The sequence below is a fragment of the Oryctolagus cuniculus genome, chromosome 8 (assembly GCF_964237555.1).
Source record: "Oryctolagus cuniculus chromosome 8, mOryCun1.1, whole genome shotgun sequence".
NCBI lineage: Eukaryota > Metazoa > Chordata > Mammalia > Lagomorpha > Leporidae > Oryctolagus > Oryctolagus cuniculus.
In genome coordinates, this window is record NC_091439.1 from 96,434,259 (window position 1) to 96,458,369 (window position 24,111).

General features: G+C 36.5%; 1 protein-coding gene across 1 annotated transcript; it reads left to right on the forward strand.

Annotated features, from left to right (window-relative positions):
- Positions 1 to 823: 823 nt before the first annotated feature.
- On the forward strand, positions 824 to 23,937 carry LOC138843006 (UDP-glucuronosyltransferase 2B31-like). Its single transcript, XM_002717141.5, has 6 exons — positions 824 to 1,685; positions 5,365 to 5,513; positions 10,518 to 10,649; positions 11,836 to 11,923; positions 16,095 to 16,314; positions 22,456 to 23,937. The coding sequence occupies exons 1-6, from the start codon at positions 962 to 964 to the stop codon at positions 22,733 to 22,735; spliced, it is 1,593 nt and encodes a 530-aa protein (XP_002717187.1). The 5' UTR covers positions 824 to 961; the 3' UTR covers positions 22,736 to 23,937.
- Positions 23,938 to 24,111: the final 174 nt, after the last annotated feature.

Below are 24,111 nucleotides of genomic sequence, written 5' to 3' on the forward strand. Positions count from 1 at the left end.
AAGTTCAGTTCTTCAAAAGTTAAATATACTTACCATCTGACTCAGAAATTCCACTTCTTGTTTCACAAATACTGAGAACATGCCCACACCAAAGTAGGTCATAAGTGTTAAAACAGACATTATTCAAAATAGCCAAAAAAAAACCAGAAAAGACAAATAATCATCAACTTGGAATGAATAACAAAATGTTATATAACCATGATCTCAAATATTATCTGACTATAGGAGAGAATGAAATACAGATACACGCTAGAATATACATGAGCCTCTAAAACATTATCATCTTAATAACTTAGCCAATCAAAAAGAGCCACACATTGTATGGTTCTATTTATGTGAAATACCCCAAACAAGAAAATCTATACAGATAAGAAATAAATGGACTGTTGCTAGTACAGGCAATGGGAACTGGCTAATATTTATTTTGGGGGTTGCCAAAATGCTGTAATACTGATTGCTGTGGTGACTTTAAAAAATTTGAGAATGCGCTACAAACTATTGAATTATATCGTGAGAATAAGTGACTTTTATGGTTTATGACTAATATGTCAACAAAAGATTTTCAAAAAAGAGAAGCCTTTGAACATATCCTGGGCATGTTGATTCAGGTGCATTATTATTTTATTTCTAGTTCTGTGCCAACAGGATTATAGACACAAGCAATGTATCATTGTTATTGAAACTATTTTTTAAAATTTTACATAATTGAAATGTACCTGCTAGGTCATCAACTCTTAACTCCATGAACCCACTTGTAATAATAAAACTGTCATTACACACACCCATTAAACTATGAGGCCAAATGCTTTTTTTCTATTTGTCATACAGGTACTCTGATTGTTCATATGTGTGAATACTTTAACCCGGACGAGTTATATTTTAACTACATGATAGTTCTCCTTGCGTATATCCAAGAGCAGAGGCAGCAAGAGTTTGAAAGGCACATTTGCCTTTAACCAGGATGTCTACGAAGTGGATTTCGGTTCTTCTGTTGCTACAGCTGAGCTGTTACTTCAGCTCTGGGAGATGTGGAAAGGTGCTGGTGTGGCCAGTGGATTACAGTCATTGGATCAATATAAAGACCATCCTGGATGAACTCGCCCAGAGGGGACATGAGGTGACTGTTCTCAAACCTTCAGTTTCTGTTCTACTTGATTCCAACAAATCTCTTGGTATTAAATTTGAGATTTTTCCTACATCAATATCCAAAGATGAGTATGAGATGGTTTTCACAGAAGAACTCATGAACTTCGTTCTGGAATTGCCTAAGTATCCATTTTGGAAATATTTTTCAAAACTTCAAGAAATGTCAATGGAAGAATCCGATTTTTCTGAAAATATCTGTAGAGATGCAGTTTTGAACAAGACACTTGTGACAAAATTGAAAGAATCGAGGTTTGATGTCATTCTTGCAGATGCCCTGTGTCCCTGTGGTGAGCTGCTGGCTGAGCTACTTGAAGTTCCCTTTTTGTACACGCACCGTGTCTTTCCTGGCTACACTTATGAAAAGTATAGTGGAGGACTTCTGTTTCCCCCTTCCTACGTTCCTGTTATTATGTCACAATTAACTGATAAAATGACATTCATGGAGAGGGTAAAGAATATGTTGTATGTGCTTTATTTTGACTTTTGGTTCCAAACTTTTAATGAGAAGAAATGGGATCGATTTTACAGTGAAGTTCTAGGTAAGTCTTGTTTTCAATGGATATTGACTAGCCTGACTTCTTGTACTTTGGACCTGACCTAGTATGCTTATCAAATCAGGGAAACTTGTCTTGAAAAAAATATAATGATGAAATAAAAAGGTAAAATAATCTAACAAACTCAAAGTGCAACAGAAAAGCGAAGATTTTAGGTCAGTTAGAAGCTGATGACATTCACTCACACAGGACACTCCAAGAAGTCATAAACCTGCACAATAAAGCAATAAGGATGTCTCTAAGCAATTACATGTCCATTTCATTATACTCCTTATTTCATCTTGAAAAACAGTGATTTTTAGTTTGAGTGCCACGATGAATGCAGTCTAGGAAATAAACTATGCATTTCTTTCTTTTCAAAGTTTGTTTTATCTATATAAAGGGAACTGATTTCATGTATTTCATATATACAGTTTTAAGAGCTAACATATTGAGACTGGTGCTGTGGTGCAGTGTGTTAATGCCCTGGTCTGAACCGCCAACATCCTATATGGGCGCCGGTTCAAGACCCGGCTGCTTCACTTCTGATCCAGCTCTCTGCTATGGCCTGGGAAAGCAGTAGAAGATGGCCCAGGTCCTTGGACCCCCGCACCCACGTGGGAGACCTGGAAGAATCTCCTGGCTCCTGGTTTCGGATTGGCGCAGCTCCGGCCTTTGCGGCCAATTGGGAAGTCTACCATCAGATGGAAGACCTCTCTCTCTGCCTCTCCTCTCTCTCTGTAACTCTTTCAAATAAATAAATAAATATTCCAAAAAAGAGCTAACATAGCTATCTACATAGTATTGAGAAGTTTGTTTCCCCTCATGGTAAATAGTTTGCTTATTTTAAATTTCACATTATTTTATCACACTACCTAATGAATTCTTTCACAATTGGGAGATGTAGTGTCTGTATCCCAAACAGTAAGCCTATAATTTGAGCTTTCTAGTGATCGCAAATTTTTTTCACTAAATTTTAAATTTTATTTAAGTTATGCAAGTTTCATACATTTCATATATATAAATTTAGGAACTTAGTAATACTCCCCTCCCTACCCTCCCTCCATGCTCCAACCTTTCTTTAATTCTTTAAAAACCACAACCTCTTAGTGTAGGCATGTAAAGTATTAGTGTATAATTTCTTTCTTTTTACTTCTGAAGCAGTAATTATCCTGTAAAGGGAAAACAAGTGCCAAAAATTGAGGGGAAAAAAACTCAGTTTCCACAGTTTTTGAAATTTTTACAGTTATCTGAAAATAGTTTGTATAATAAATAAGTATGAGATATCTAACATGAACCAAGACCAGTAGACAATATAACAGAATTATGCTATACTCTCAAATACTTCACAGTTTACCTGGATAGCCTAGAAACAAGTTATAAATGCTGCAAATAATCAGAGCACTCTTGGAAAAGATGTTTTCAGAGATACGGTAAGATCAGTTGGTTACAGATATTTGTTTACATCAGCAATAGAGTTTTTTTTGTTTTAATTTTTAATTTTTTAAAATTTTAACTAGCATACAAATATATACATAATTATGGGAACTATGTGAGATTTTTGTACATGAATACAAGCAGGATGAGTATATATATCTTTTCAAATGTTTAACACTTGCTTATAGTTAAAGCCTCCAAAAATCCTAAATCTTAACTGGATTTTATATATATAATAAAATATATGTATGTATATATATATAAATGTTATCTGTTAATGTTATCTATCATCATGCTATGTGTAATTAAACACACAAATTTTTTATTCCTATCCAACTATAATTCAGGACATATTAATCAGCCTTTTCCATTCCTCCCTTCTGCTCTCCCAGTCTCTGATTAGCTTCATTATATTTATAATTTCTGCGAGCTCATATATTTTAGACTCTACATAGTAGTGAGATACTGTGATACTTGTCATTCTTGGCTTGGCTTATATCTCTTAATATAAGGACCCTCCAGATCCATCCATGCCATTGCAAATGACAAGATTTCAGCCTTTTCATGGCTAAGTATCTCATAGTGTTGATATGCCATATTTTCTTTCTTTAGTCATCAATGGATGGACTTATAAGCTATTTGCATTTCTTGGCTATTGTGAACAGTGCTGCAATAAAGATAGGAGTGCAGATGTCACTTTGAGAGATGGATTTCATTTCCCATTCATATATATATGAATAAACATATATGAAGATTACATATATATATATATACCTATATATATTTATACATACACACTCAGTATTGGAATTGTTGTATCATATGCATTTATTACTTTTGTAGCTTTACAGAGAAAATTAATACCTGCTTAAATGTATACTGGCATAGTTTGAAAATTGTTTATGATAGTGAATATACTGCAGCCAGTTACAGATGTAGTGTCTTCTCACAATGTGCTTATTATACATAAATATATCTTTTATATATTATATTTTATATATTGACATATATATTATATACATTGATCACATTAAATGCTTTTTTAATGAATAGTACTTTTTTTAAGATTTTTATTTATTTATTTGAAAGTCAGAGTTACACAGAGAGAGGAAAGGCAGAGAGAGAGAGAGAGAAGTCTTCCATCCGATGGTTCACTCCCCAGATGGTTGCAACAGCCAGAGCTGCGCTGATCTGAAGCCAGGAGCCAGGAGCTTCTTCCGGGTCTCCCACGTGGGTGCAGGGGCTCAAGCACATGGGCCATCTTCCACTGCTTTCCTAGGCCATAGCAGAGAGCTGGATTGGGAGAGGAGCAGCCGGGACTAGAACCGGTGCCCATAAGGGATGCCGGTGCTTCAGACCAGGGTGTTAACCCATTGCACCACAGCGCCAGCCCCAAGAATAGTACTTTTTTAAAGATTTACTTATTTATTTGAAAGTCGGAATTACACAGAGAGAGAAGGAGAGGCAGAGAGAGAGAGAGAGAGAGAGAGAGAGAGAGAGATCTTCCCTCCACAGGTTCATTCCCCACTTGGCTGCAATGGCTGGAGCCGGACTGATCTGAAGCCAGGATCTAGGAGTTTCTTCTGGGTCTCCCACATGGGTGCAGGGGCCCAAGGACTTGGGCCATCTTCTACTACTTTCCCAGGGCATAGCAGAGAGCTGGATCAGAAGTGAAGCACCGAGACTAGAACTGGCACCCATAGGGGATGCCGGCACCGCAGGTGGTGGCTTTACCTGCTATGCCCCAGTGCCAGCCCCGTAAATAAAGACTTTTTAAAACAGCTTTGAATACTTTATACTTACTAAAGCCTCTTCTGAAAATCATCTGGCAGGGGCTGGTGTTGTCCCCCAGCAGGTTAATCCACAGCCTGCAGCACTAGTATCTCATAGGAGCATCAGTTCAAGTCCCGGCTGCTTTGCTTCTGATGCGTTTCCCTGCTAATGCTCCTGGGAAAGCTGCAGAAAGTGAGTGAAGTACTTGGGCCCCTGACATCTTTATGAGAGACCTGGATGGAGTTCCAGGCTCCTGGCTTCAACCTGGTACAGCCCCAGCCATTGCAGCCATATGGGGAGTGAACCAGCTGATGGAAATTGTCTTTTTCTCTCCCTGTCTCTCTCTTCTCTTTCTCTCTGTAACCCTGATTTTAAATAAATAAACAAATCTTAAAAAGAAAGGGAAAATCACTAGGCCTATTCACTTTACCATTTTCTAATGTCCTGCGGTTTTTGCTTTCCTTTTCTCCTTCAGGAAGGCCCACTAAATTAACTGAGTTAATGGGCAAAGCTGACATGTGGCTCATTCGCACCTACTGGGATGTGGAGTTTCCTCGTCCACTCTTACCAAATGTTGAATTCATTGGAGGGCTCCACTGCAGACCTGCCAAACCCCTGCCCAAGGTAAACCTATTCTGGTTGGTTTTGTTCTGTTTGCTTTGCACTTGAAGTAAAATGATTCTGTGTTCCTCACTCAAGAGTGTTTGAATCACACTTAGGATGTTACAGGAAAGGGAGTATAGGATCCTACCAATAGAAACTCTAGTTTTTCTACACCAGCACAGCTATGTAAGTATCATTTTTGTTATGAAATAATGAGAGTAATCTGGGAGACTTTGCAAATAATGTAAGTTAAAATAAGGCTTCACTATTCAACAAATAAGAAAGAATCATTCATTCATTCCCCACTCTTTCTTTCCTTCCTTCTTTTAAAATTTTCTATAGTACACTTTAATTATTTTATAATCACAGACTTAATAGTCCACTAAATATAGTGTTCAACAAAAAAAAAGCAGGAAGACCATTGATCCACAGGAAACCTCCTTTTGAAATTATATATTAATAATTAATCGCATGGTGAGGATTCTGAGTACAAAGTTTTGCAACAGTATCTATTTCATTATATTTAGGTACTAATTATTCATGATCCCTGTTCAAGACAGTGAGGCAGATTTTATTAAGGAGTCCCTCAGTAGATATAGAGAATATAATTGCCGAGATTTGGGCTTGACTCTGTATAAGAGGGAAATACAGAAGTATAGTGAAGAACAAGGGAATGGTCAGCAAACAGAAAGGTATTAAGGGACAAATCAGCAGTTAGGACAGACTCAGGCTAACCCAACCCAACAGTATTCTACTTAAAGACAGCACAGCGAGTTCAGACATTGCCATGTGGGTAAAGGATTCTGGTTTAGCTGATTGGGCAGCATTTTGATTGACACTGGACAATGTGGAGCTACACACAGAAGTGACAAGTCTTAGAACTAAAGAAGACAACACTCTAGAAAAGATTGGCTGGAGACCATATAGGAAAGAATCTTTGTCAGTCCTCCTGTTGTTCAATGACAGAACGGTACCTTGCCATTATATCTCAGAGCAGAGCATGGAAGCATCCAATGTTAACTGGAAAGACCCCTTTAAATAATCACAGTAAGGATGTGGGAAGACAGTTTTTTGCATCAAAGCACCAAGTCAAGAGCATAAGAGAAACATTGGAAGCATAGGCTTAGAAATTTTTAGGAAGATATAAGGATTTTTCAAAAGGTTTATGACAAAATTGAAATAAAGATTGTGCACAGTCTCTACAAACATTTTATAGGCCCCCACATAATGGAAACTAGTCAATTGAAAATGCAATAATAACAGACATATTGTTATCTAGTCAAATTTCCAGGTAATCACAATTTGCAATAATGTTTCACTGAAACATAAAATTTCCCCCACTGTGATCACCAATGAAGGAATTTTACTGTTCTCTTGGAATTGAGTGAAGAAAGTCTGATCAGATTTCTCTAATTATTTACATAAGTGCAGAAAGAGTGCAAATTGACCTTGTGCACTTTTTTGAGATTGTGTTCCTGTTCCTTCTTTTACAAAGAATCTCAGAAATATAAAAGCTCTCAAGTTTGGGAAGTAAAATCAAGAGCCAGACTCCAGACTTAACTGACAGTGAAGTGTGAATATTTCTTTTCTCTGTGCTTGAATATCTCTTTCCTTCATGGTCCCCAAGATATCTTAAGTTTCCTTGACCAAGCAAGCATTGGCCTTATTTCCTCCTTTACAGTGTAAGAAACACCGTGAGCCCAGTGCTAGGCCAGTTTTTCAAAGTTCCTTTGAAAGCACAGGCTCTGTAAAGTCAATCTGAGTCCATTAAATCAGATTCTATGGACAATAATGTCATTTATAACATTCCAAACTCTGAGCAATAAAACCAGTGTCTGCAATTCAAATTGTTATAAGTACAGAACTCTACTGAATTTATGCAAATAATTATATCTCTATTAAAAATCATTATGTTTCTGAATTCTGAAAATATCAGTAGAAAGAAAAAGTAAGTGTTATCTGTTCACAAATGTATTGTTTCCTAAAGGGTTATATGTTAAAATAATTTTAATAAGGGGCGGTGCCATGGCTCGCTTGGTTAATCTTCCACCTGTGGTGCTGACATCCCATATGGGCACCAGGTTCTAGTCCCATTTGCTCGTCTTCCAGTCCAGCTCTCTGCTGTGGCCTGGGAGTGCAGTGGAGGATGGCCCAAGTGCTTGGGCCCTGCACCCGCATGGGAGACCAAGAGGAAGCACCTGGCTCCTGGTTTCAGATCGGCGCAGTGCGCTGGCTGTAGCAGCCATTTGGGGAGTGAACCAACCGAAGGAAGACCTTTCTCTCTGTCTCTCTCTCACTGTCTAACTCTGCCTGTCTAATGAAAAAAAGAAAAAAAAAGAAAAATGAATTCATCAAATATTAAAATTCTACTAAAACATTTTTACAAAGTTTCAAACAGGAAGGCTATGAAAAAGTTACAATCTTCAGTACATTCATGCTTAAGTCATTATTTTTGCTTTACATTGGGTTAAGAGTTTTATAAACCAACAGTTTCTGAAGATACAATAAGCAGTTCATTTTAAACCTCTTTTCTTTTAAAATTTTTATTAATATAAGAGAAAAAATTTGAAGAATTTCATAGTTACATTTCTAAGAAGATAACTATAATGTAATATGTTCCCTCCCTCTCTCTGTCCCTCAATATCACTCCTTCCTTCCTTTCTTTTTTCATTTCTTTTCTTTTTTTTTTTTTTTTTGACAGAGTTAGACAGTGAGAAAGAGAGAGAGAGAAAGGTCTTCCTTTTCCATTGGTTTACCCCCTAAATGGCTGCTACCGCCGGTGTGCTGCACTGATCCAAAGCCAGGAGCCAGGTGCTTCCTCTTGGTCTCCCATGAGGGTGCAGGGCCCAAGCACTTGGGCCATCCTCCACTGCACTCCCGGGCCATAGCAGAGAGCTGGACTGGAAGAAGAGCAACCGGGACAGAATTCTGCACCCCGACCGGTACTAGAACCTGGGGTGCCAGCACCTCAGGCAGAAGATTAGCCAAGTGAGCTGCAGTGCCGGCCTCTTTTTTTCTTTAATTTTTGCAAAAACATAATTTCAGTCTCTATAAAATCAAGCTTAGTGCACCACTAACCATAATATTTAAAAAGTAAAAAGTAGAAAGACCACAGTTCCACAGGAATGTAAATAACGGCTAAAAGCAACAGTTAAATCACAAGACATCTGTTTCATTCCTATACATTTGTTTTTGTATTCTGTGTTAACTACTGCATATCAGAGAAAACATGGTTTTTGTGTTTTAGGGACTGGCTTTTTCACTAAGCATAGTAGTTTCCTGTTGCATCGATTTTGTTGCAAGAGATAGGATTTCATTCTTTTTTATGGCTGAGTAGTATTCCATCATGAATATATACCACATTTTCTTTATCCAGTCATTAGTTGATGGACATCTGACTTGATTTCATATCTTAGCTATTGTGAATTGAGCTGCAATAAACAAGTGGGCACAAATAACTCTTTCATATGCTGATTTCATTTCATTTGGGTAAATTCCCAGGAATGGGATGTTTGGGTCATTTGATACTTTTATTTTCATATTTCTGAGTAATATCCATACTGTCTTCCATAGTGGTTGCACTACTGTAGATTTCCACTAACAGTGTGTGAGCATACCTTTTTCCCCATATGCTCACCAGCATTTATTAATTTTTTTTGATTTTGGGTGATTGCCATTCTAACCTGAGTGAGGTAAAAACTCATTATAGTTTTTATCTGCATTCCCTGATGACTAGTGATCTTGAACATCTTTTCATGTGTCTCTTGGCCATTTGTAATTCATCCCTTGAAAAATACCCATTCATGTCCTTTGGCCATCTCTTATCTACATTTCCTGTACTAAAATAATAACCCCCAAGTAAAGGACCCAAGAAAATTGGCAGAACAGATCCTCAGTAAGAGTTTGAAAGGGGGGTTTGGCTCTGCTGAGATGTTCCCATGGGGAAGTTACAGAACCTGTTCTCAAAGAGAGACCATGAAAGGGAAATTTCCCAGCCCATGAATCAGAGAATAATCCTCATTCCAGAGAGAGAGCCAGCAAGTAACATGTCCAGGCTAAAGACGGCTTTTAATCAAAGAAGCCTGGGAATTTCACTAGCTCCTGCTTGCCTGCGACTCTCATTCACCTCCTTATAACAGAGACACCTAAATATTCCCAACCTCTTCTTCAGCCTTAAGACAATACTGAGACTCAAAACCATCAGAATGTGCCCTTGGCAGCTTCCGTGTGGCTTTCTACAGAGCCGTGGTTTGGGCATTTTACTCACTAACTGATCCCAGATCAGTGGGTCATGAGTGAAAACAAAAGGTTCAAAGATGCACACTTGCATCTTGGGTAAGAGGCCCAGGACTCCAAAACAAATCTAACACTCTCTGAGATGTAGCATGAAAACCGTTAAGGAAAAGTGGAATTCATGACACTAGGTAAAGACAGTAAGGCAAATTTTATCTGGGACTGTCCACAATAAATATGCAGAGTATGAAAAAGAGATTTTGCAGAAAAAGCAAGAGATTGAACTCAACTCAGAATACAACAAAAAAGGGGTGGGGGTGGAGGTGCTATATTGGAATCCTGAATAGAAATTTAGAAACGTTAAGGGTTAAGAGGGATTTTAACCACAATGACCTGATGGGATTATTGCTGAAAGGCAGCCGAAGGTGTTCACACATCAAAGGGGGAAGAAAGAGGAGCCATTTGTGAACAAATTGACGGTGACCAGATTTCGAGGGTGGTAGATTATTATAAATTAATTTAGCAGGATTCTAAATTAACAAAATTGTACTTACATTGGACAAAACAGAGAAGAATGTACAGGTACCCAAAGAAAATGGGAGCTATTTGACAGGAAATGTCAGAGAAATCTGACCACAATGTGTCAATAGTATGTAGTGGCTGTATTACATTTCTTAAACAAACATGTACACACATACACTGGCATTATATACATGATAATGATAATTGATCTTTTAATAGTGTTTGCTATGCTGCAGCTCTTTTGAAATGAGTCAAATCCTTTCTCCACAGGAAATGGAAGACTTTGTGCAGAGCTCGGGAGAAGAGGGAGTTGTGGTGTTTTCCCTGGGGTCAATGATCAGTAATTTGCCAGAAGAAAGGGCCAATGTGATTGCATCAGCTCTTGCCCGGCTTCCACAAAAGGTTCAAAAACATGTATTATGGTAGCAATTTACTATAAAGACTATTAAAATCTTTAAAAGTCTGATTATTGAAGCTTCCTCTGCCCAGTAGACCATTATATCTATAATTTATCTCCAAAATAACTTTTAAAAGAAAAATACACATGTCAGGTGATAAATAGTATAGATATTACTGGTGATTATACAAAACTATTTGCATTAACATTTTGATCAGCAAGAAAAACACTGGGTACAGTGTGAGTTTGTATCATACTGGTATTGCAGGCTGGCATACCATAATTACCAAATTCTGCCTTGTCATTTCCTTATTTGCCAAGAAGAATTGCTGAAAGCGATGTGCACAATACAGATGTTTGCAGAAGGGAGGAAAATATTAATGAGTAATGACACTAGAACCGTAACAACAAGCAAGTTTTGAAAAAAGAACAAAGACTGGATTGCATTATACAAATTAGTCTTCACATGCAATTTGAGTATTTTTACTTGCCCTGTATTTTGCAATATGCCGATTCATTGTGCTATTCATAGTGATATTCAGAGAAAGAAAGGGCAGGGCTCACCAACCTTGAGCCTAAAGACCTGCCAATTTGATTTAGAGAAAGTAAAAAACCAGCCTTCCCTGATGGACATGGTTCTGCCAATGTCTAAATTAGGAACATGAAGGGATGGGATCCTGTCTTTGGGATAAACCTTGTACATTAAAAAAGGTGGCCCCATTAAGCCAAAACACTATTATAAAATCAATTATGAAGCAAGTAAACTGTGCTAACTGTCCTATTGCTCACAAATTAAAAGAAAACAGGTTGATACCAAATTTCTAAGAGGGCTAGCACAAAACTTAGATGTGTAAAACAAAGTAGATATGTAGGTCATTAGGAATTTGCTATAGAATTTTATACAAGAATTATAATAGCTATCTATTTCTTTAAAAGTTCAGTTTGTCATTGGTGATCTCCTTTGTTAGAGTATCACAATTACATTCTTCTAGCTAAATATAAAAATAAGGACATAAAATATAGATATTCTATTTACATTAATGTATTATACTTTTCATTATTTAACATCCCTTAATTATTTCCTATCTCTCATGTGAAAGGCACTTAAGCATGTGAACTGTTAATCTCTTAAGAACTCTAAAATCCTGTAATTTGGAATTCGATTAAAGTAGGATTTTTTTTCCTGAATAGGTTCTGTGGAGATTTAATGGCAAGAAACCAGATACCTTAGGACCCAATACTCAACTGTATAAATGGATACCTCAGAATGACCTTCTTGGTAAGACTATGAAGAAGAATGGATAAAACAGGAGAAATAATTTGGTAATCAATAGGAAACAAAATCATTAAGTATTTATTAATAACAATATTTTAAATGTTATTGTTATGCAAGTTTCATATATTTCATAGATACATATATATGTATATATAGTATGTATGTAGTATATATATATAGCATGTATATAGTATGTATATATATATGTATATATATATAGAGAGAATATAGTGATCCTCCCCACCCTTCACTCCTTCCTATCCATGCTCCAACACTACTTCCTCCTCCTTCTACTGTTCCTAGATCTATTTTCAGTTTATGTAACACTCAAAGGTTAACCCTATACTAAGTAAAGAGTTCAAAAAAATAGTATGAAGAAAACAAAAAACACTATTCCTCAAAAGAAGAGACAAGGCCTATAAAAAGTCATAGAATCTCAAAATGTCCATTTCATTCCAATATATTCCATTTTAGGTACTCTATTTGTTACCACAGATCAAGGAAAAATGATATCTTTTTGGACTTACTTATTTCATGGTTTCCAATTTCATCCATTTTGTTGCAAAAGACAAGATTTCATTTTTCACAGCTGAGTAGTACTCTATAGTCTATATATAATATAATTAATTTATCCAGCCATCAGTTGTTGGGCATTTGGGTTGATTCCATATCTTAACTATGGTGAAGTGAGCTTCAATGAACATTGGGATGCAGATAACCCTTTAAAATGCTGATTTCTTTTGATTTGGGTAAATTTCAAGAGTTAAAATGGCTAGATCATATGGTAGGTCTATATTCAGATTTCTGAGGTATGTCCATACTGTCTTCCACAGTGGCTGGACTAGTTTAAATCTTCACCAACAGTGTACTAGTGTACCTTTTCCCCATATCCTTGCCAGCCTTTGTTGTTTGCTGATTTCTGCATGAGAGCCATTCTAACTGGGGTGAGGTGAAACCTCCTTGTGGTTTTGTTTGCACATCCCTGATGGCTAGTGATCCTGAATGTTTTTCATGTGTCTGTTGGCCATTTGAATTTCCTTTCTTGAAAAGTGCCTGTTCAAATTCTTTGCCCATTTCTTCTTGAGCTCTTTATAGATTCTGAATATTAACTATTTATCAGTTGCATGGTTTGCAGATAATTTCTCCCATTCTGTTGGTTGTCTCTTCACTTTGCTAATTGTTTCTTTTGCAGTGGAAAAACTTCTCAGTTTGACATAATGCCATTTGTCAATTTTGGTTTTGATTGTCAGTGCTTCTGGGATCTTTTCCAAGAAGCCTTGTTTTAGCCAATGTCTTGCAGGTTTTCCCCAGTGTTTTCCAGTAATTTGATTGTATTGGATCATAGATTTAGGCCTTTGAACCATTTTGAGTGGATATTTGTATAAGGTATAAGGTAGGGGTCTAGCTTCATTTTTCTGCATATGGAGATCCAATTTTCTAAGCACCATTTTTTGAAGAGACTGTTCTTTCTCCAGGCACTAATTTTAGCTCCTTTGTCAAAAATCAGTTGGTTGTAGTTGTGTGGATAGATTTCTGAAGTTTCTATCCTGTTCTATTAGTCTAAACATGTTTTTGTGCCAGTACCAAGCTGTTTTGAATATAACTGCTTTGTAGTATATGCTGCCTAAAAGAAACACATCACACTAACAAAGATACACCCAGACTGAAAGTTAATCCATACTAACAGAAAACAGAATAGGGCAGTTGTAGCCATCCTAATATCAAACAAAATAAACTTTAACAAAAACTGTCAAATGAGATAAAGGAAGGCACTATGTAATGATAATGATTAAGGGATCAATTCAACAGGAAATATGACAATAATAAATTTATATGCACTCAATTACACGGTGCCTCGATATTTAAAATAAGTGTTAATGGATCTAAAATGAGATATAGGATATGATACAATAGTAATGGGGGACTGCAAAACCCCACTTTCAATAATGGACAGATCTAGACAGCAAATCAGCAGAGTAACAACAGAGCTGATTGACACTATTGCCCAAATGAATCTAAATGATATGTAAAGAACTTCTTATCCCACAGTTGCAGAACACACATTCTTCTCATCAGTACATGGAACTTTCTCTAGGATAGACCATATGCTAGGTGATAAAGCAAGTTTCAGCAAATTAAAAAAAAATCAAAATCATATCATGCATCTTCTCTGAGCACAAAGAAATGAAACTGGAAACCAAAAACTCAGGAATCTCTAGATAGTATGCAAACACATGGAGACTAAACAACATGCTCCTGAATGAACAGTGGGTCAAATCAAAAGAGAAATCAAAAAAATTTCTGGAATGAAGACAACAATATAACATAGTAAAAGTATGGAATACAATAAAAGCAGTGTTAAGATGGAAATTCATAACACCTGGTACCTAGTCAAGAAATTGGAAAGGCACCAAAAAATGAGCCATCAATGCATCTCAATGACATAGAAAAACAACAACAATCCAAACCCAAAATTAGTAAGAAAGAAATAATTAAAATTAGAGATGAAATAAATAAAATCAATACCAAAGATTAATACAAAATATCAGTGAAATGAATAACTGGTTTTTTGAAAAAATATACAAAATTTATATACCATTGACCCAACTACCCAAAAAAAGAAGAAGAAAAATCAATAAAATTAGAGATGAAAAAGTGAATGTAACACAAATAAATAAAAAGAATCATCAGATATTACTACAAAGAGATGAATACTAACACATTGGGAAACCTAGAAGAAATGAATAGATTCCTGTACACATACAATCTATCAAAATTGAGTCATGAAGATCTAGAAAACCTAAACATACCAATAACCAAGACAGAGATTGAATCAGTAAAAAAGACCCTCCCAAGAAAGAAAAGCTCAGGACCAGACAGCTTCACTGCTGAATTCTACCAGACACTTAAAGAACTAATTCCATTTCTTTTCATGCTATTCAAAACAAGCAAAAGGGAGAGAATCCTCCTAAACTTTTTCTATGAAGCCAAGGTCACCCTAATTTCTAAGCCAGAAAAAGATACAACAGAGAAAAAGAACTATAGACCAATACCCCTGATCATCAATAAAAATATTTTTTAAAAATCTTACTTCTGAGTGAGTGTTTGGTGCAGTAGTTTGAGAAGCCTTCATTCCATATCAGATTTCCTGGATTTGAGTTCCAACTCAGCTCTGGATTTCAGCTTACTGCTAAATGCATAGTCAGGGAGGTATCAGGTCAGATGGCTAAGTAGTTGGATCTTTGCCATCTATCTCAGCTCCAGATAAAGTTCTTGACTCCTGGGTTGTCCTGGCCTAGCTGGGGGCTTATGCGGGCATTGGGGGAGTAAACCAGCAGATGGAAGGTTACCTTCTGTCCCTAGGCCACTCTCTGTCTCCCTACCATTCAAATAAATAAACAAAAGTTTTAAAACTACCCTAACTTCTTCAATGTTATAAGACTTTTTGACTTTGGGAATAAAAGTTTAAATAAAAATCTGGTGTTTTATTATATATAGTCATATTTTTATAGTTAGAATCAAAGTATCTATTTCATCTATAATTATCTCTAACAGACAACTTTTCAGCAACTTTCTGGATTGTCTTTCTATGTCCTATTTCTAGTTTTCCCTTGTATTTCCCCACCACGAGAGTATTTTAGAAGCCAAGTAAAAATCACAGAATCTCATTGATTATGATTCTCTGTGTATTTTCCTGTGGGGAAAAAAAATCCCACAATCTAATCATGTAGTGGAAGTGCCTTTCATGAAGTATAATCTTTCCTTTAATGCCAGCACCATGATCCTCTCACTGTCTGCTGATTTATACATACCATATAACAGAGTTTGTGACCTAATTATTTAATTAAAAGAACACTATCTATGTGACGTCTATATTTTGCACAAACTGTTTCTTCTATCTAGGATCCACTTTTTCATATTTTCCACCTGCCTATCCTTTATTCATTATTCAAGTCTCAACTCACATACTACCCCTTCCATGTGGCCTTCACTCTCTTCCCCAGTGGACTTAGGTGCCACTTCTGAGATTTGAAACAACTTCAATGCAGTTTCTTGGTGATAGAAATCTGTTTTCTACAAAACATTTTAACTTTCAGTTACTTTAATCTGTGAATGTCTCATAATATTATAACATTAATGATGAACAATTTTGCTGAAATTCACTCAATTTCAGGTCATCCAAAAACCAAGGCTTTCATAACTCATGGTGGAACCAATGGCGTCTACGAGGCAATACACCATGGTGTCCCTATGGTGGGCCTTCCTTTGTTTGGGGATCAGTTTGATAACATTGTTCACATGGAGGCCAAGGGAGCAGCTATTAAATTGGACATAATCACAATGTCAAGTTCAGATTTGCTCAATGCTTTGGACACCGTCATTTATGATCCTTCGTGAGTATAACATTTTTTAAGTTGGTAGTATTTATAGATGGAATTCTCTTGTCAGCCTTGAGTATGAGTATCATCTGTTCTTTTAAGTTTAATTTTGAGAAAAGTAAAATGACTTAACCATTGTAAAATGTGCTTTAGCTTTCACCCAGTTATTTCAAAGCTGTAAATCAATACCATAGATTCACTGCATGATTAATAATGGGTAAAACAATATTCTACACAAATATTTGAAAATATTATAAATTAAAGACTGCAGTTTTGTGCATGACAAAATCTTCAGAAGAAAAGAATAATGAAATTAAAGAAATGAAATAGTATTTTTAAATTCAACACCCAAGCTTTCTGAAACTATATGACTTTTTGTTCAATAATTGATTTTTATTTTAGCATTATTTTAAAAATATTTTTGAGATATATTTGCATATCATGATATTTAAAGTCTAAATTTCAAATGAATCTAATACATTTGTAAGGTTAAGAAACTCTCATCAAAATAGAGTGTTGGAGCTTTTTTTGTCACACCAAAATTATACCTGATACGTCCTAAAGTAAATTTTGCCTTAACCCCAAGTCCTGTGCAACCAGTAATTTACTTACTGTTTCTATGAAACACCCTATTCTGGAGATTTCCTCTCAATGGAATCCTACGATGTACTCGCCTCTTTCTGTCATCATGCAGTTGCAACTTGCTTCTTTCTGTTAGCATGATTTCACTTAGAATAATATATCTTTACTTTATCTAGCTTATCAATGTATTATTAGGTTGTTTCTGTTTAATGTTGATTAATGTTCTTTGGTATGAATATACCACATTTTATAGATCCATTTATAAGATTAGGGATATTTTGGTTGTTTCAAATTTTGGCTGTAATAAAAATGGCAATACATGCCTTTTTGTATAAACATATGTTTTTATTGCCTTTGAGCAGTTCCTCAGAGTGGAATCACCACACTTTATACAAATTTCATGTTAATGGGAATGTTTCAAAATATTTTCCATAGTAGTTACAGCATTTAAATTACTACTTCCAGTTCCTTCACAACATTGCTAAAATTGTTATTATCTTTGTTTTGTATTATAGCCAATTTATTGGATGTGATGTGATATCTCATTTAGCTCTTGATTTCCATTTCTTTTTTTGGTTCAAGACAATAATTTTCCATGTGCTTTGTATTACTTCAGATTTTTTGGATAAATGATTATTCCAATCATGATCATGTCCAGGGGTTTATGTACATGGTCATGTGCAGGTCCTTCTAAATGACCACGACCGCTTTTCTTGTATGTTGCTTCTTATCTTTCCTTGAATTCTAAGAATTATTTTTATATAATAGATACAAATCCCTTACCAGAATATGATTTGATAATATCTCTCACACTGGATGGTTAATCTATCACTTTCTTGAAGGTGTCTTTTGTAGTACAGAATTATATAGTGTTAATACAATCATCTTAGGTAATCAAATTTTCAACATCTAAAGCAAATGATGTTACATAATATGTGTTCCCTCGCATAGCTACTATCAATTCAGCATCTATCACTGTTATCAATATTGATATTATGTGAATAAAGAATCACCTGTATCACTTGTAGTTAAAAATGTGTTACCAATATGAAAAGGCAATAAAACTTCATGATAAAAATGCCTTATGAGGCGACAAGGGGGTCAGGCACTGTGACATGGTGTGTTAAGCCTCCATTTAACCGACCACCAGGTAAAGTACCAGCTGCTCTGCTTCCAGTCTAGCTTTTTGCTAGTGTACCTGGAGAAGCAACACATGATAATCCAAATACTTCATTTCCTGATACTCATTTTGGAGAACTGCATGGAATTCCTGGCTCCTGGCTTTAACATGACACAGCCCTGGCCATTGGAGGTATTAGGGGAGTGAACAAGCAGATGGAAGATCTCTCTCTGTCTCTATCCTTCTCTCTCTCTGCCACTCTACCTTTCAAATAAATAAATAAGTATATTTAAAAGGGCACAAGAAATAATAGAAAGACAATATAATTCAGGATAAAAATAACTAGAAGAAAATATAAATAAACATGGAAGATTTAAATATTAATATATCAGAACTTACATTGGATACGAAGAGAAAGATCATTTAAAGACTAAGATGTCAAACTGAATGTTATATACTGACTATATCCACTTTACAAGACATGTTAATATAAATAAACAAGAGGGTGCATGTATAAAGGTAGAAAAATCTATTTACCTGGTAACCATTGTAAGCTGTTGGAATTATGTTTATATTAGACATAGTAGACAAAAATCAATGCTAAAAATAAAGAGAAACACTTCAGAATGTTAACTAGTAAATCTTGAAATAATGCAAATCTCAATTCATATACAGCTATTTCGCAAAGTATCAAAATAACAAAAGTAAACTGACATAAAAATATTCTGAATATTTGTATTTTTTATGTCAGTTTACTTTTGTTATAAATATTCAGAACCATAGTTACAGTTTGAAGATGTTGTATATAACTCTCAGTAACAGAAAATATTTTTTTTTTTAAAAATGAATCAATAAAGGTTTGGGAGCCAGCATTGTGGTGCTATGTTCATGTCCCAACTGCTTCACTTCACATTCAGCTCCCTGCTAATGGCCTTGGAAAAGTAGTGGAATATGGCCCAAGTACTCCCACCCTTGTGGGAGACCAAGATGAAGCTACTAGCTGCTAACTTCAGCGTGGTTCAGCCCTGTCTATTGTGGCCATCTAGGGAGAGAACCAGCAGATGGAAGATACAGATACTTTCTCTCTCTCTCTCTCTCTCTCTCTCTCTTTCTCTACCCACCCTGCCCTGTAACTCTGACTTTGAAATAAATAAGCTTTTTAAAAGATCTTAAGACCATAATTATTAAAAGTAACCAACGTGAGCTACACATACCCCCAAACACAAGTGCAAAGGGGGTTCAAAATATTCACGGAAAATTCACATTGTCTATTAATTCCATTTTTCCAAAAACATTTAGTAATTTTTTGCTTATTTATTTGAAAGGTAGAGTTAAAGGGAGATAGGAAGAGACAGAGAGAAAGAGATTTTCCATTTGTTGGTTTACTCCCCAAAGGCCACAATGGCCAGGGCTGGGACAGGCTGAAGCCAAGAGCCAGGAGCTCTTTTAGGTCTCCACAAGGTTTGCAAGGCCCAAGTACTTGGGTGATGATTTTCTGCTTTCCCAGATACATTAGCAGCAAGCTGAACTTGAAGTAGAGCAGCTAGGACATGAACTAGAGCCCATATGGAATACCAGTGTTGCAGGCAGTGGCTAAACCTGCTATGCCACAACACCAGCCTCCCCAAAACATTTTGAAGTCTTGTCATACATAATGAAATCAAATATAAGGTAGTTCTGGACCATTTTTTTTTTTAATTCAGTCCATGTGGAATATTTAAGACTTTTTTTTTTTTTTTTTTTGACAGGCAGAGTTAGTGAGAGAGAGAGAGACAGAGAGAAAGGTCTTCCTTTTTCAATTGGTTCACACCCCCAAGTGGCTGCTATGGCTGGCCCGTTGTGGCCGGCATGCTGCGCTGATCCGAAGCCAGGAGCCAGGTGCTTCTTCCTGGTCTCCCATGCAGGTGCAGGGCCCAAGGACCTGGGGCAAACTCCACTGCACTCCCGGGCCACAGCAAAGAGCTGGACTGGAAGAGGAGCAACTGGGACAGAATCCGGTGCCCCAACTGAGACTAGAACCCAGTGTGCCAGTACCACAGGCGGAGGATTAGCCTAGTGAGCTGCGGCGCCGGCCATAAGACATTCTTAAAAAATATGCATTACAAAACATTATGCATGGATTTCAATTTTTTTCACTAAAGTAAGATCCTTGAATTTCATTTTCCATGATCATTTTAAAAGATTCTCATGTATACTTACTTAAAGATACATACACACACACACACACACACACAGATGTATATTTATATATACATAAACACACATACATATCAAAATTGAAAACATATTTTTCAAGAGTATGTGGAATAAATACTGAAATTAATCATATGCTGAGCCATAACCAAGATGCAGAAAATTTGAAAAGATTCAAATATAAAAGGGTATGGGGTAGATCTTTAGCACAGCATGTCTGCATCCTATGTGAGTTCAACTCGCCACTCTACTTCTGAATCTAGCCTTCTACTAATGCATACCCTTGGAGGCAGCAAGTGATAGCTTAAGTGTTGAATCCCCTTACAACAATGGAGGAGACCTGGATTGAGACCCAGTCTCCTGACTTCCACCTGGCCCAGGTTGGGCTGTTACAAGCATTTGCAAAGTGATACAGCAGATGGAAGATCTGTCTTCCCCATGTCTGTCTGTCTGTCTGTCTCTCTGTCTCTAACTGACTTTCAAATAAAATTAAAATAAATAAGTAAATAATTTTAAGAAAGCATGTATTGTAGAAAATATTTGATAAAGAAAGTAAAAGTCTTTAAATTTTGAAAATTAAACAATGCACTTCAAATAACTAAAAGTTAAAAAAAAAAGTCTTGATTAAACATGAATCTTTCTATCAGGAAGTCGACACTGAGGTATATACCCAACAGAAATATATAAATATGTAAAACTCAAGATACATACAAAATGGGTATAACAGCATTAAAAGTAATGTTGAAACACTAACAACCAAAACATCTATCAATCACTGAATCAAAACATAATCATGGCGTTAAACACAATGGACTATTACACAACAATGCAATTAACTAACAATGTCCACACAAAAGACACAAATGAATGCATATTATAGGATTCCAGTGTATTACCAAGCAGAATTTATCTATGGTGCAGAAATCAGGATGGTAATTACTTTGGGGAAGGAGGTAGTACTTACAGAGTCCACAAGGAGGCAGTGCTTCTACCCAGATGTGCCTGTGTTATCTGATTAGTAAGCACACCGATCTCTTCCCTTCACCATAGTCATCAAGCCAATTATGAAGTTGCCAGCAGTTCACTTAGGACATCTGGATTCTTTTATGTTTGTCCAACATAAAGTTAATTTATATAAATACTTGTATAACATATTTTAAAAACCTAGGGTGAATGACAAAAAAAAACAAAAAGCAACAGGAGAGGTACCTTCAGCTACTATATTATTTGGCCAGGGACAAGCTTCTCAGAGAGAAAGTATTTATGCCAACATATCAATTAAGAGGTAAAAACACACCTTGTGGACAACCAGAGGAAAATTATCCAGGGGAGGACTTGGAACAGTAAGTTTACAGGTGTTCATAGAGAAAATACTTCTCGGCTTCAAAAGAAAACTACAAGGCAGTTGTGTCTAGAAAAGAGTGTGCATAGGGCAAGCAATAGAAGAGGACATTTTATAATGTGTCACCTTGCAGAGATTAATAATTCAAAGAACAGTTTTTGATTTTATTCTAAATCTAATGAGAAGCAAAATAGAAATGGTAATAGGAAAATATCTTGACCCAACACATTATATTTAATTTTATTATTTTTAAAAGGATTTATTTATTTGAAAGGCAAAATTACAGAGAGAAAGGGAGGAATGAGAGATTACACAGAGAGAGAGAGAGAGAGAGAGAGAGAGAGAGAATCTTCTATCACTGGTTCACTTCCCAAATGGCCACAATAGCCAGAGCAGGAATTGTCTAATGCCAGAAGCCAGAAACCAGAAGCCAGAAGCTTCTTCAAGGTCTTCCACGGGTGTGCAGTGGCCCCAGGACATGGGCCATCCTCCAGTGCTTTCCCAAGTGCATTAGCAGGGAGCTGGATTGGAAGTGGAGCCACCGGGACTCAAACTGGTGTCTATGGGATGCTGATGCTGCAGGCTGGTGCTTTAACCTACTGTGTCACACAATGCTGGTGCTCCTTTAAAAGCTTTAAGACAATAGTTCTCAGAATGCATTTCCACTATCTCATTTAGATTCTTTACCTTTTTTCTCTGCTGGGAAAGGTTTCTTTTACTTGGGATTTTCCATTTTCACTTTGAAAAATCTATGTCAATTCTAAGATGATCCAAACAAAAAAATACCTCTTCTACAGCTATAATATAGCACTCGTTTTGAGTCAACTTTATGAGACTTTGCAACAACCTGTCATAGAATGATGTTCGTTGCCAAATTAACTTCCTTTCAATGTTGCTATCTTTATGTTTTTTCCTTTAGATATAAAGAGAATGCTATGAGATTATCAAGAATTCACCATGATCAGCCCACGAAGCCCCTGGATCGAGCAGTCTTCTGGATCGAGTACGTCATGCGCCACAAAGGAGCCAAACACCTTCGGGTTGCAGCTCACGACCTCACCTGGTACCAGTACTACTGTCTGGATGTGATTGGGTTCCTGCTGGTCTGTGTGGCCACTGCAATGTTCATCATCATAAAATGCTGTCTGTTTTGTTACTGGAAATTCGTTAAAACTGTTAAAAAGAGCAAAAGAGAGTAGTTGTATGTTGGCCTGAAACTGAGAGGCCTGATAGATGGAAGGTCTCCAGTTTAATTCAACAAAGTGAGGATAAGATGCAAGTTTACCTTCTTCCTGTGATGAACTGTTTTCAACCTACTTGGAGAAACCAAAATTTGTTTTCCAAGGTTTTATAAAACCTCTTTAAGAGTTGGAAATAAAAAAAAAATGACCTAAATGAATGATCTCTGTGAGTGAGATCCCAATGGAAAGAACAGGTCTTCAAAGAAGGAGGTACCTTTCTCTGAAGGGAGGAGAGAACTTCCACTCTGACTACGACCTTGTCTAAATATGATCAGAGTCGGTGAACTCAAAAGGCTTCCATAGCCTTGGCAACTCATGACAAGAGCCTAGGGTGATTACTGATGCCATAAACAAGAGTGTCAATTTGTTAAGTCAACAACAGGAGTCACTATGCACTTACTCCTCATGTAGGATCTCTGTCCTTAATGTGCTGTACATTGTGATATAATGCTATAACTAGTACTCAAACAGTATTTTTCACTTTGTTTCTATGTGGGTGCAAACTGTTGAAATCTTTACTTAATATATGCTAAACTGATCTTCTGTATATAAAGAGAATTGAAAATGAATCTTGATGTGAATGGAAGGGGAGAGGGAGCAGGAAAGGGGAGGGTTGCGGGTGGGAGGGAAGTTATGGGGGGGGAGCCATTGTAATCCATAAGCTGTACTTTGGAAATTTATATTCATTAAATAAAAGTTAAAAATAATAATAAAAAAAAGAGTTGGAAATAGTTCAAACCAAAAATACATTTACAAAAAAAAAAAAAAACAGGAAAAACAATAAAAATAAAACTGCTTGTATGCATATTGAAATTATGATTGAAATTTACAATTTGGGGGCCGGCGCTGTGGTGTAGCAGGTAAAGCCGCAGCCTGCAGTGCCAACATCCCATGTGGGTGCCAATTCGAGGCCCGTCTACTCCACTTCTGATTCAGCTCTCTGCTATGGCCTGGGAAAGCATTAGAAGATGGACCAAGTCCATCTTCACCCACATGGAAAGATCTAGAGGAAGCTCCTGGCTCCTGGCTTCAGATCAGAACAACTCCAGCCATTGCGGCCAATTAGGAAGTGTGTTTGGGTGGAAGACCTCTCTCTCTCTCTGCCTCTGTGTAACTCTGACTTTCAAATAAATAAATAAATATTTTTTAAAAATTTGCAATTTATGTTTAAAAATCACTGAGCTTAACTATGTTTCACAAGTTCTACAGAGACCCCAGAGTTTTAAGAAATCTACACTTGGGGCTGGTGCTGTGGCAAAGCAGGTAAAGCCACTGCCTGCAGCACTGGCTTCCCATATGGGTACCGCTGCGAGATCTGGCTGCTCCACTTCTGA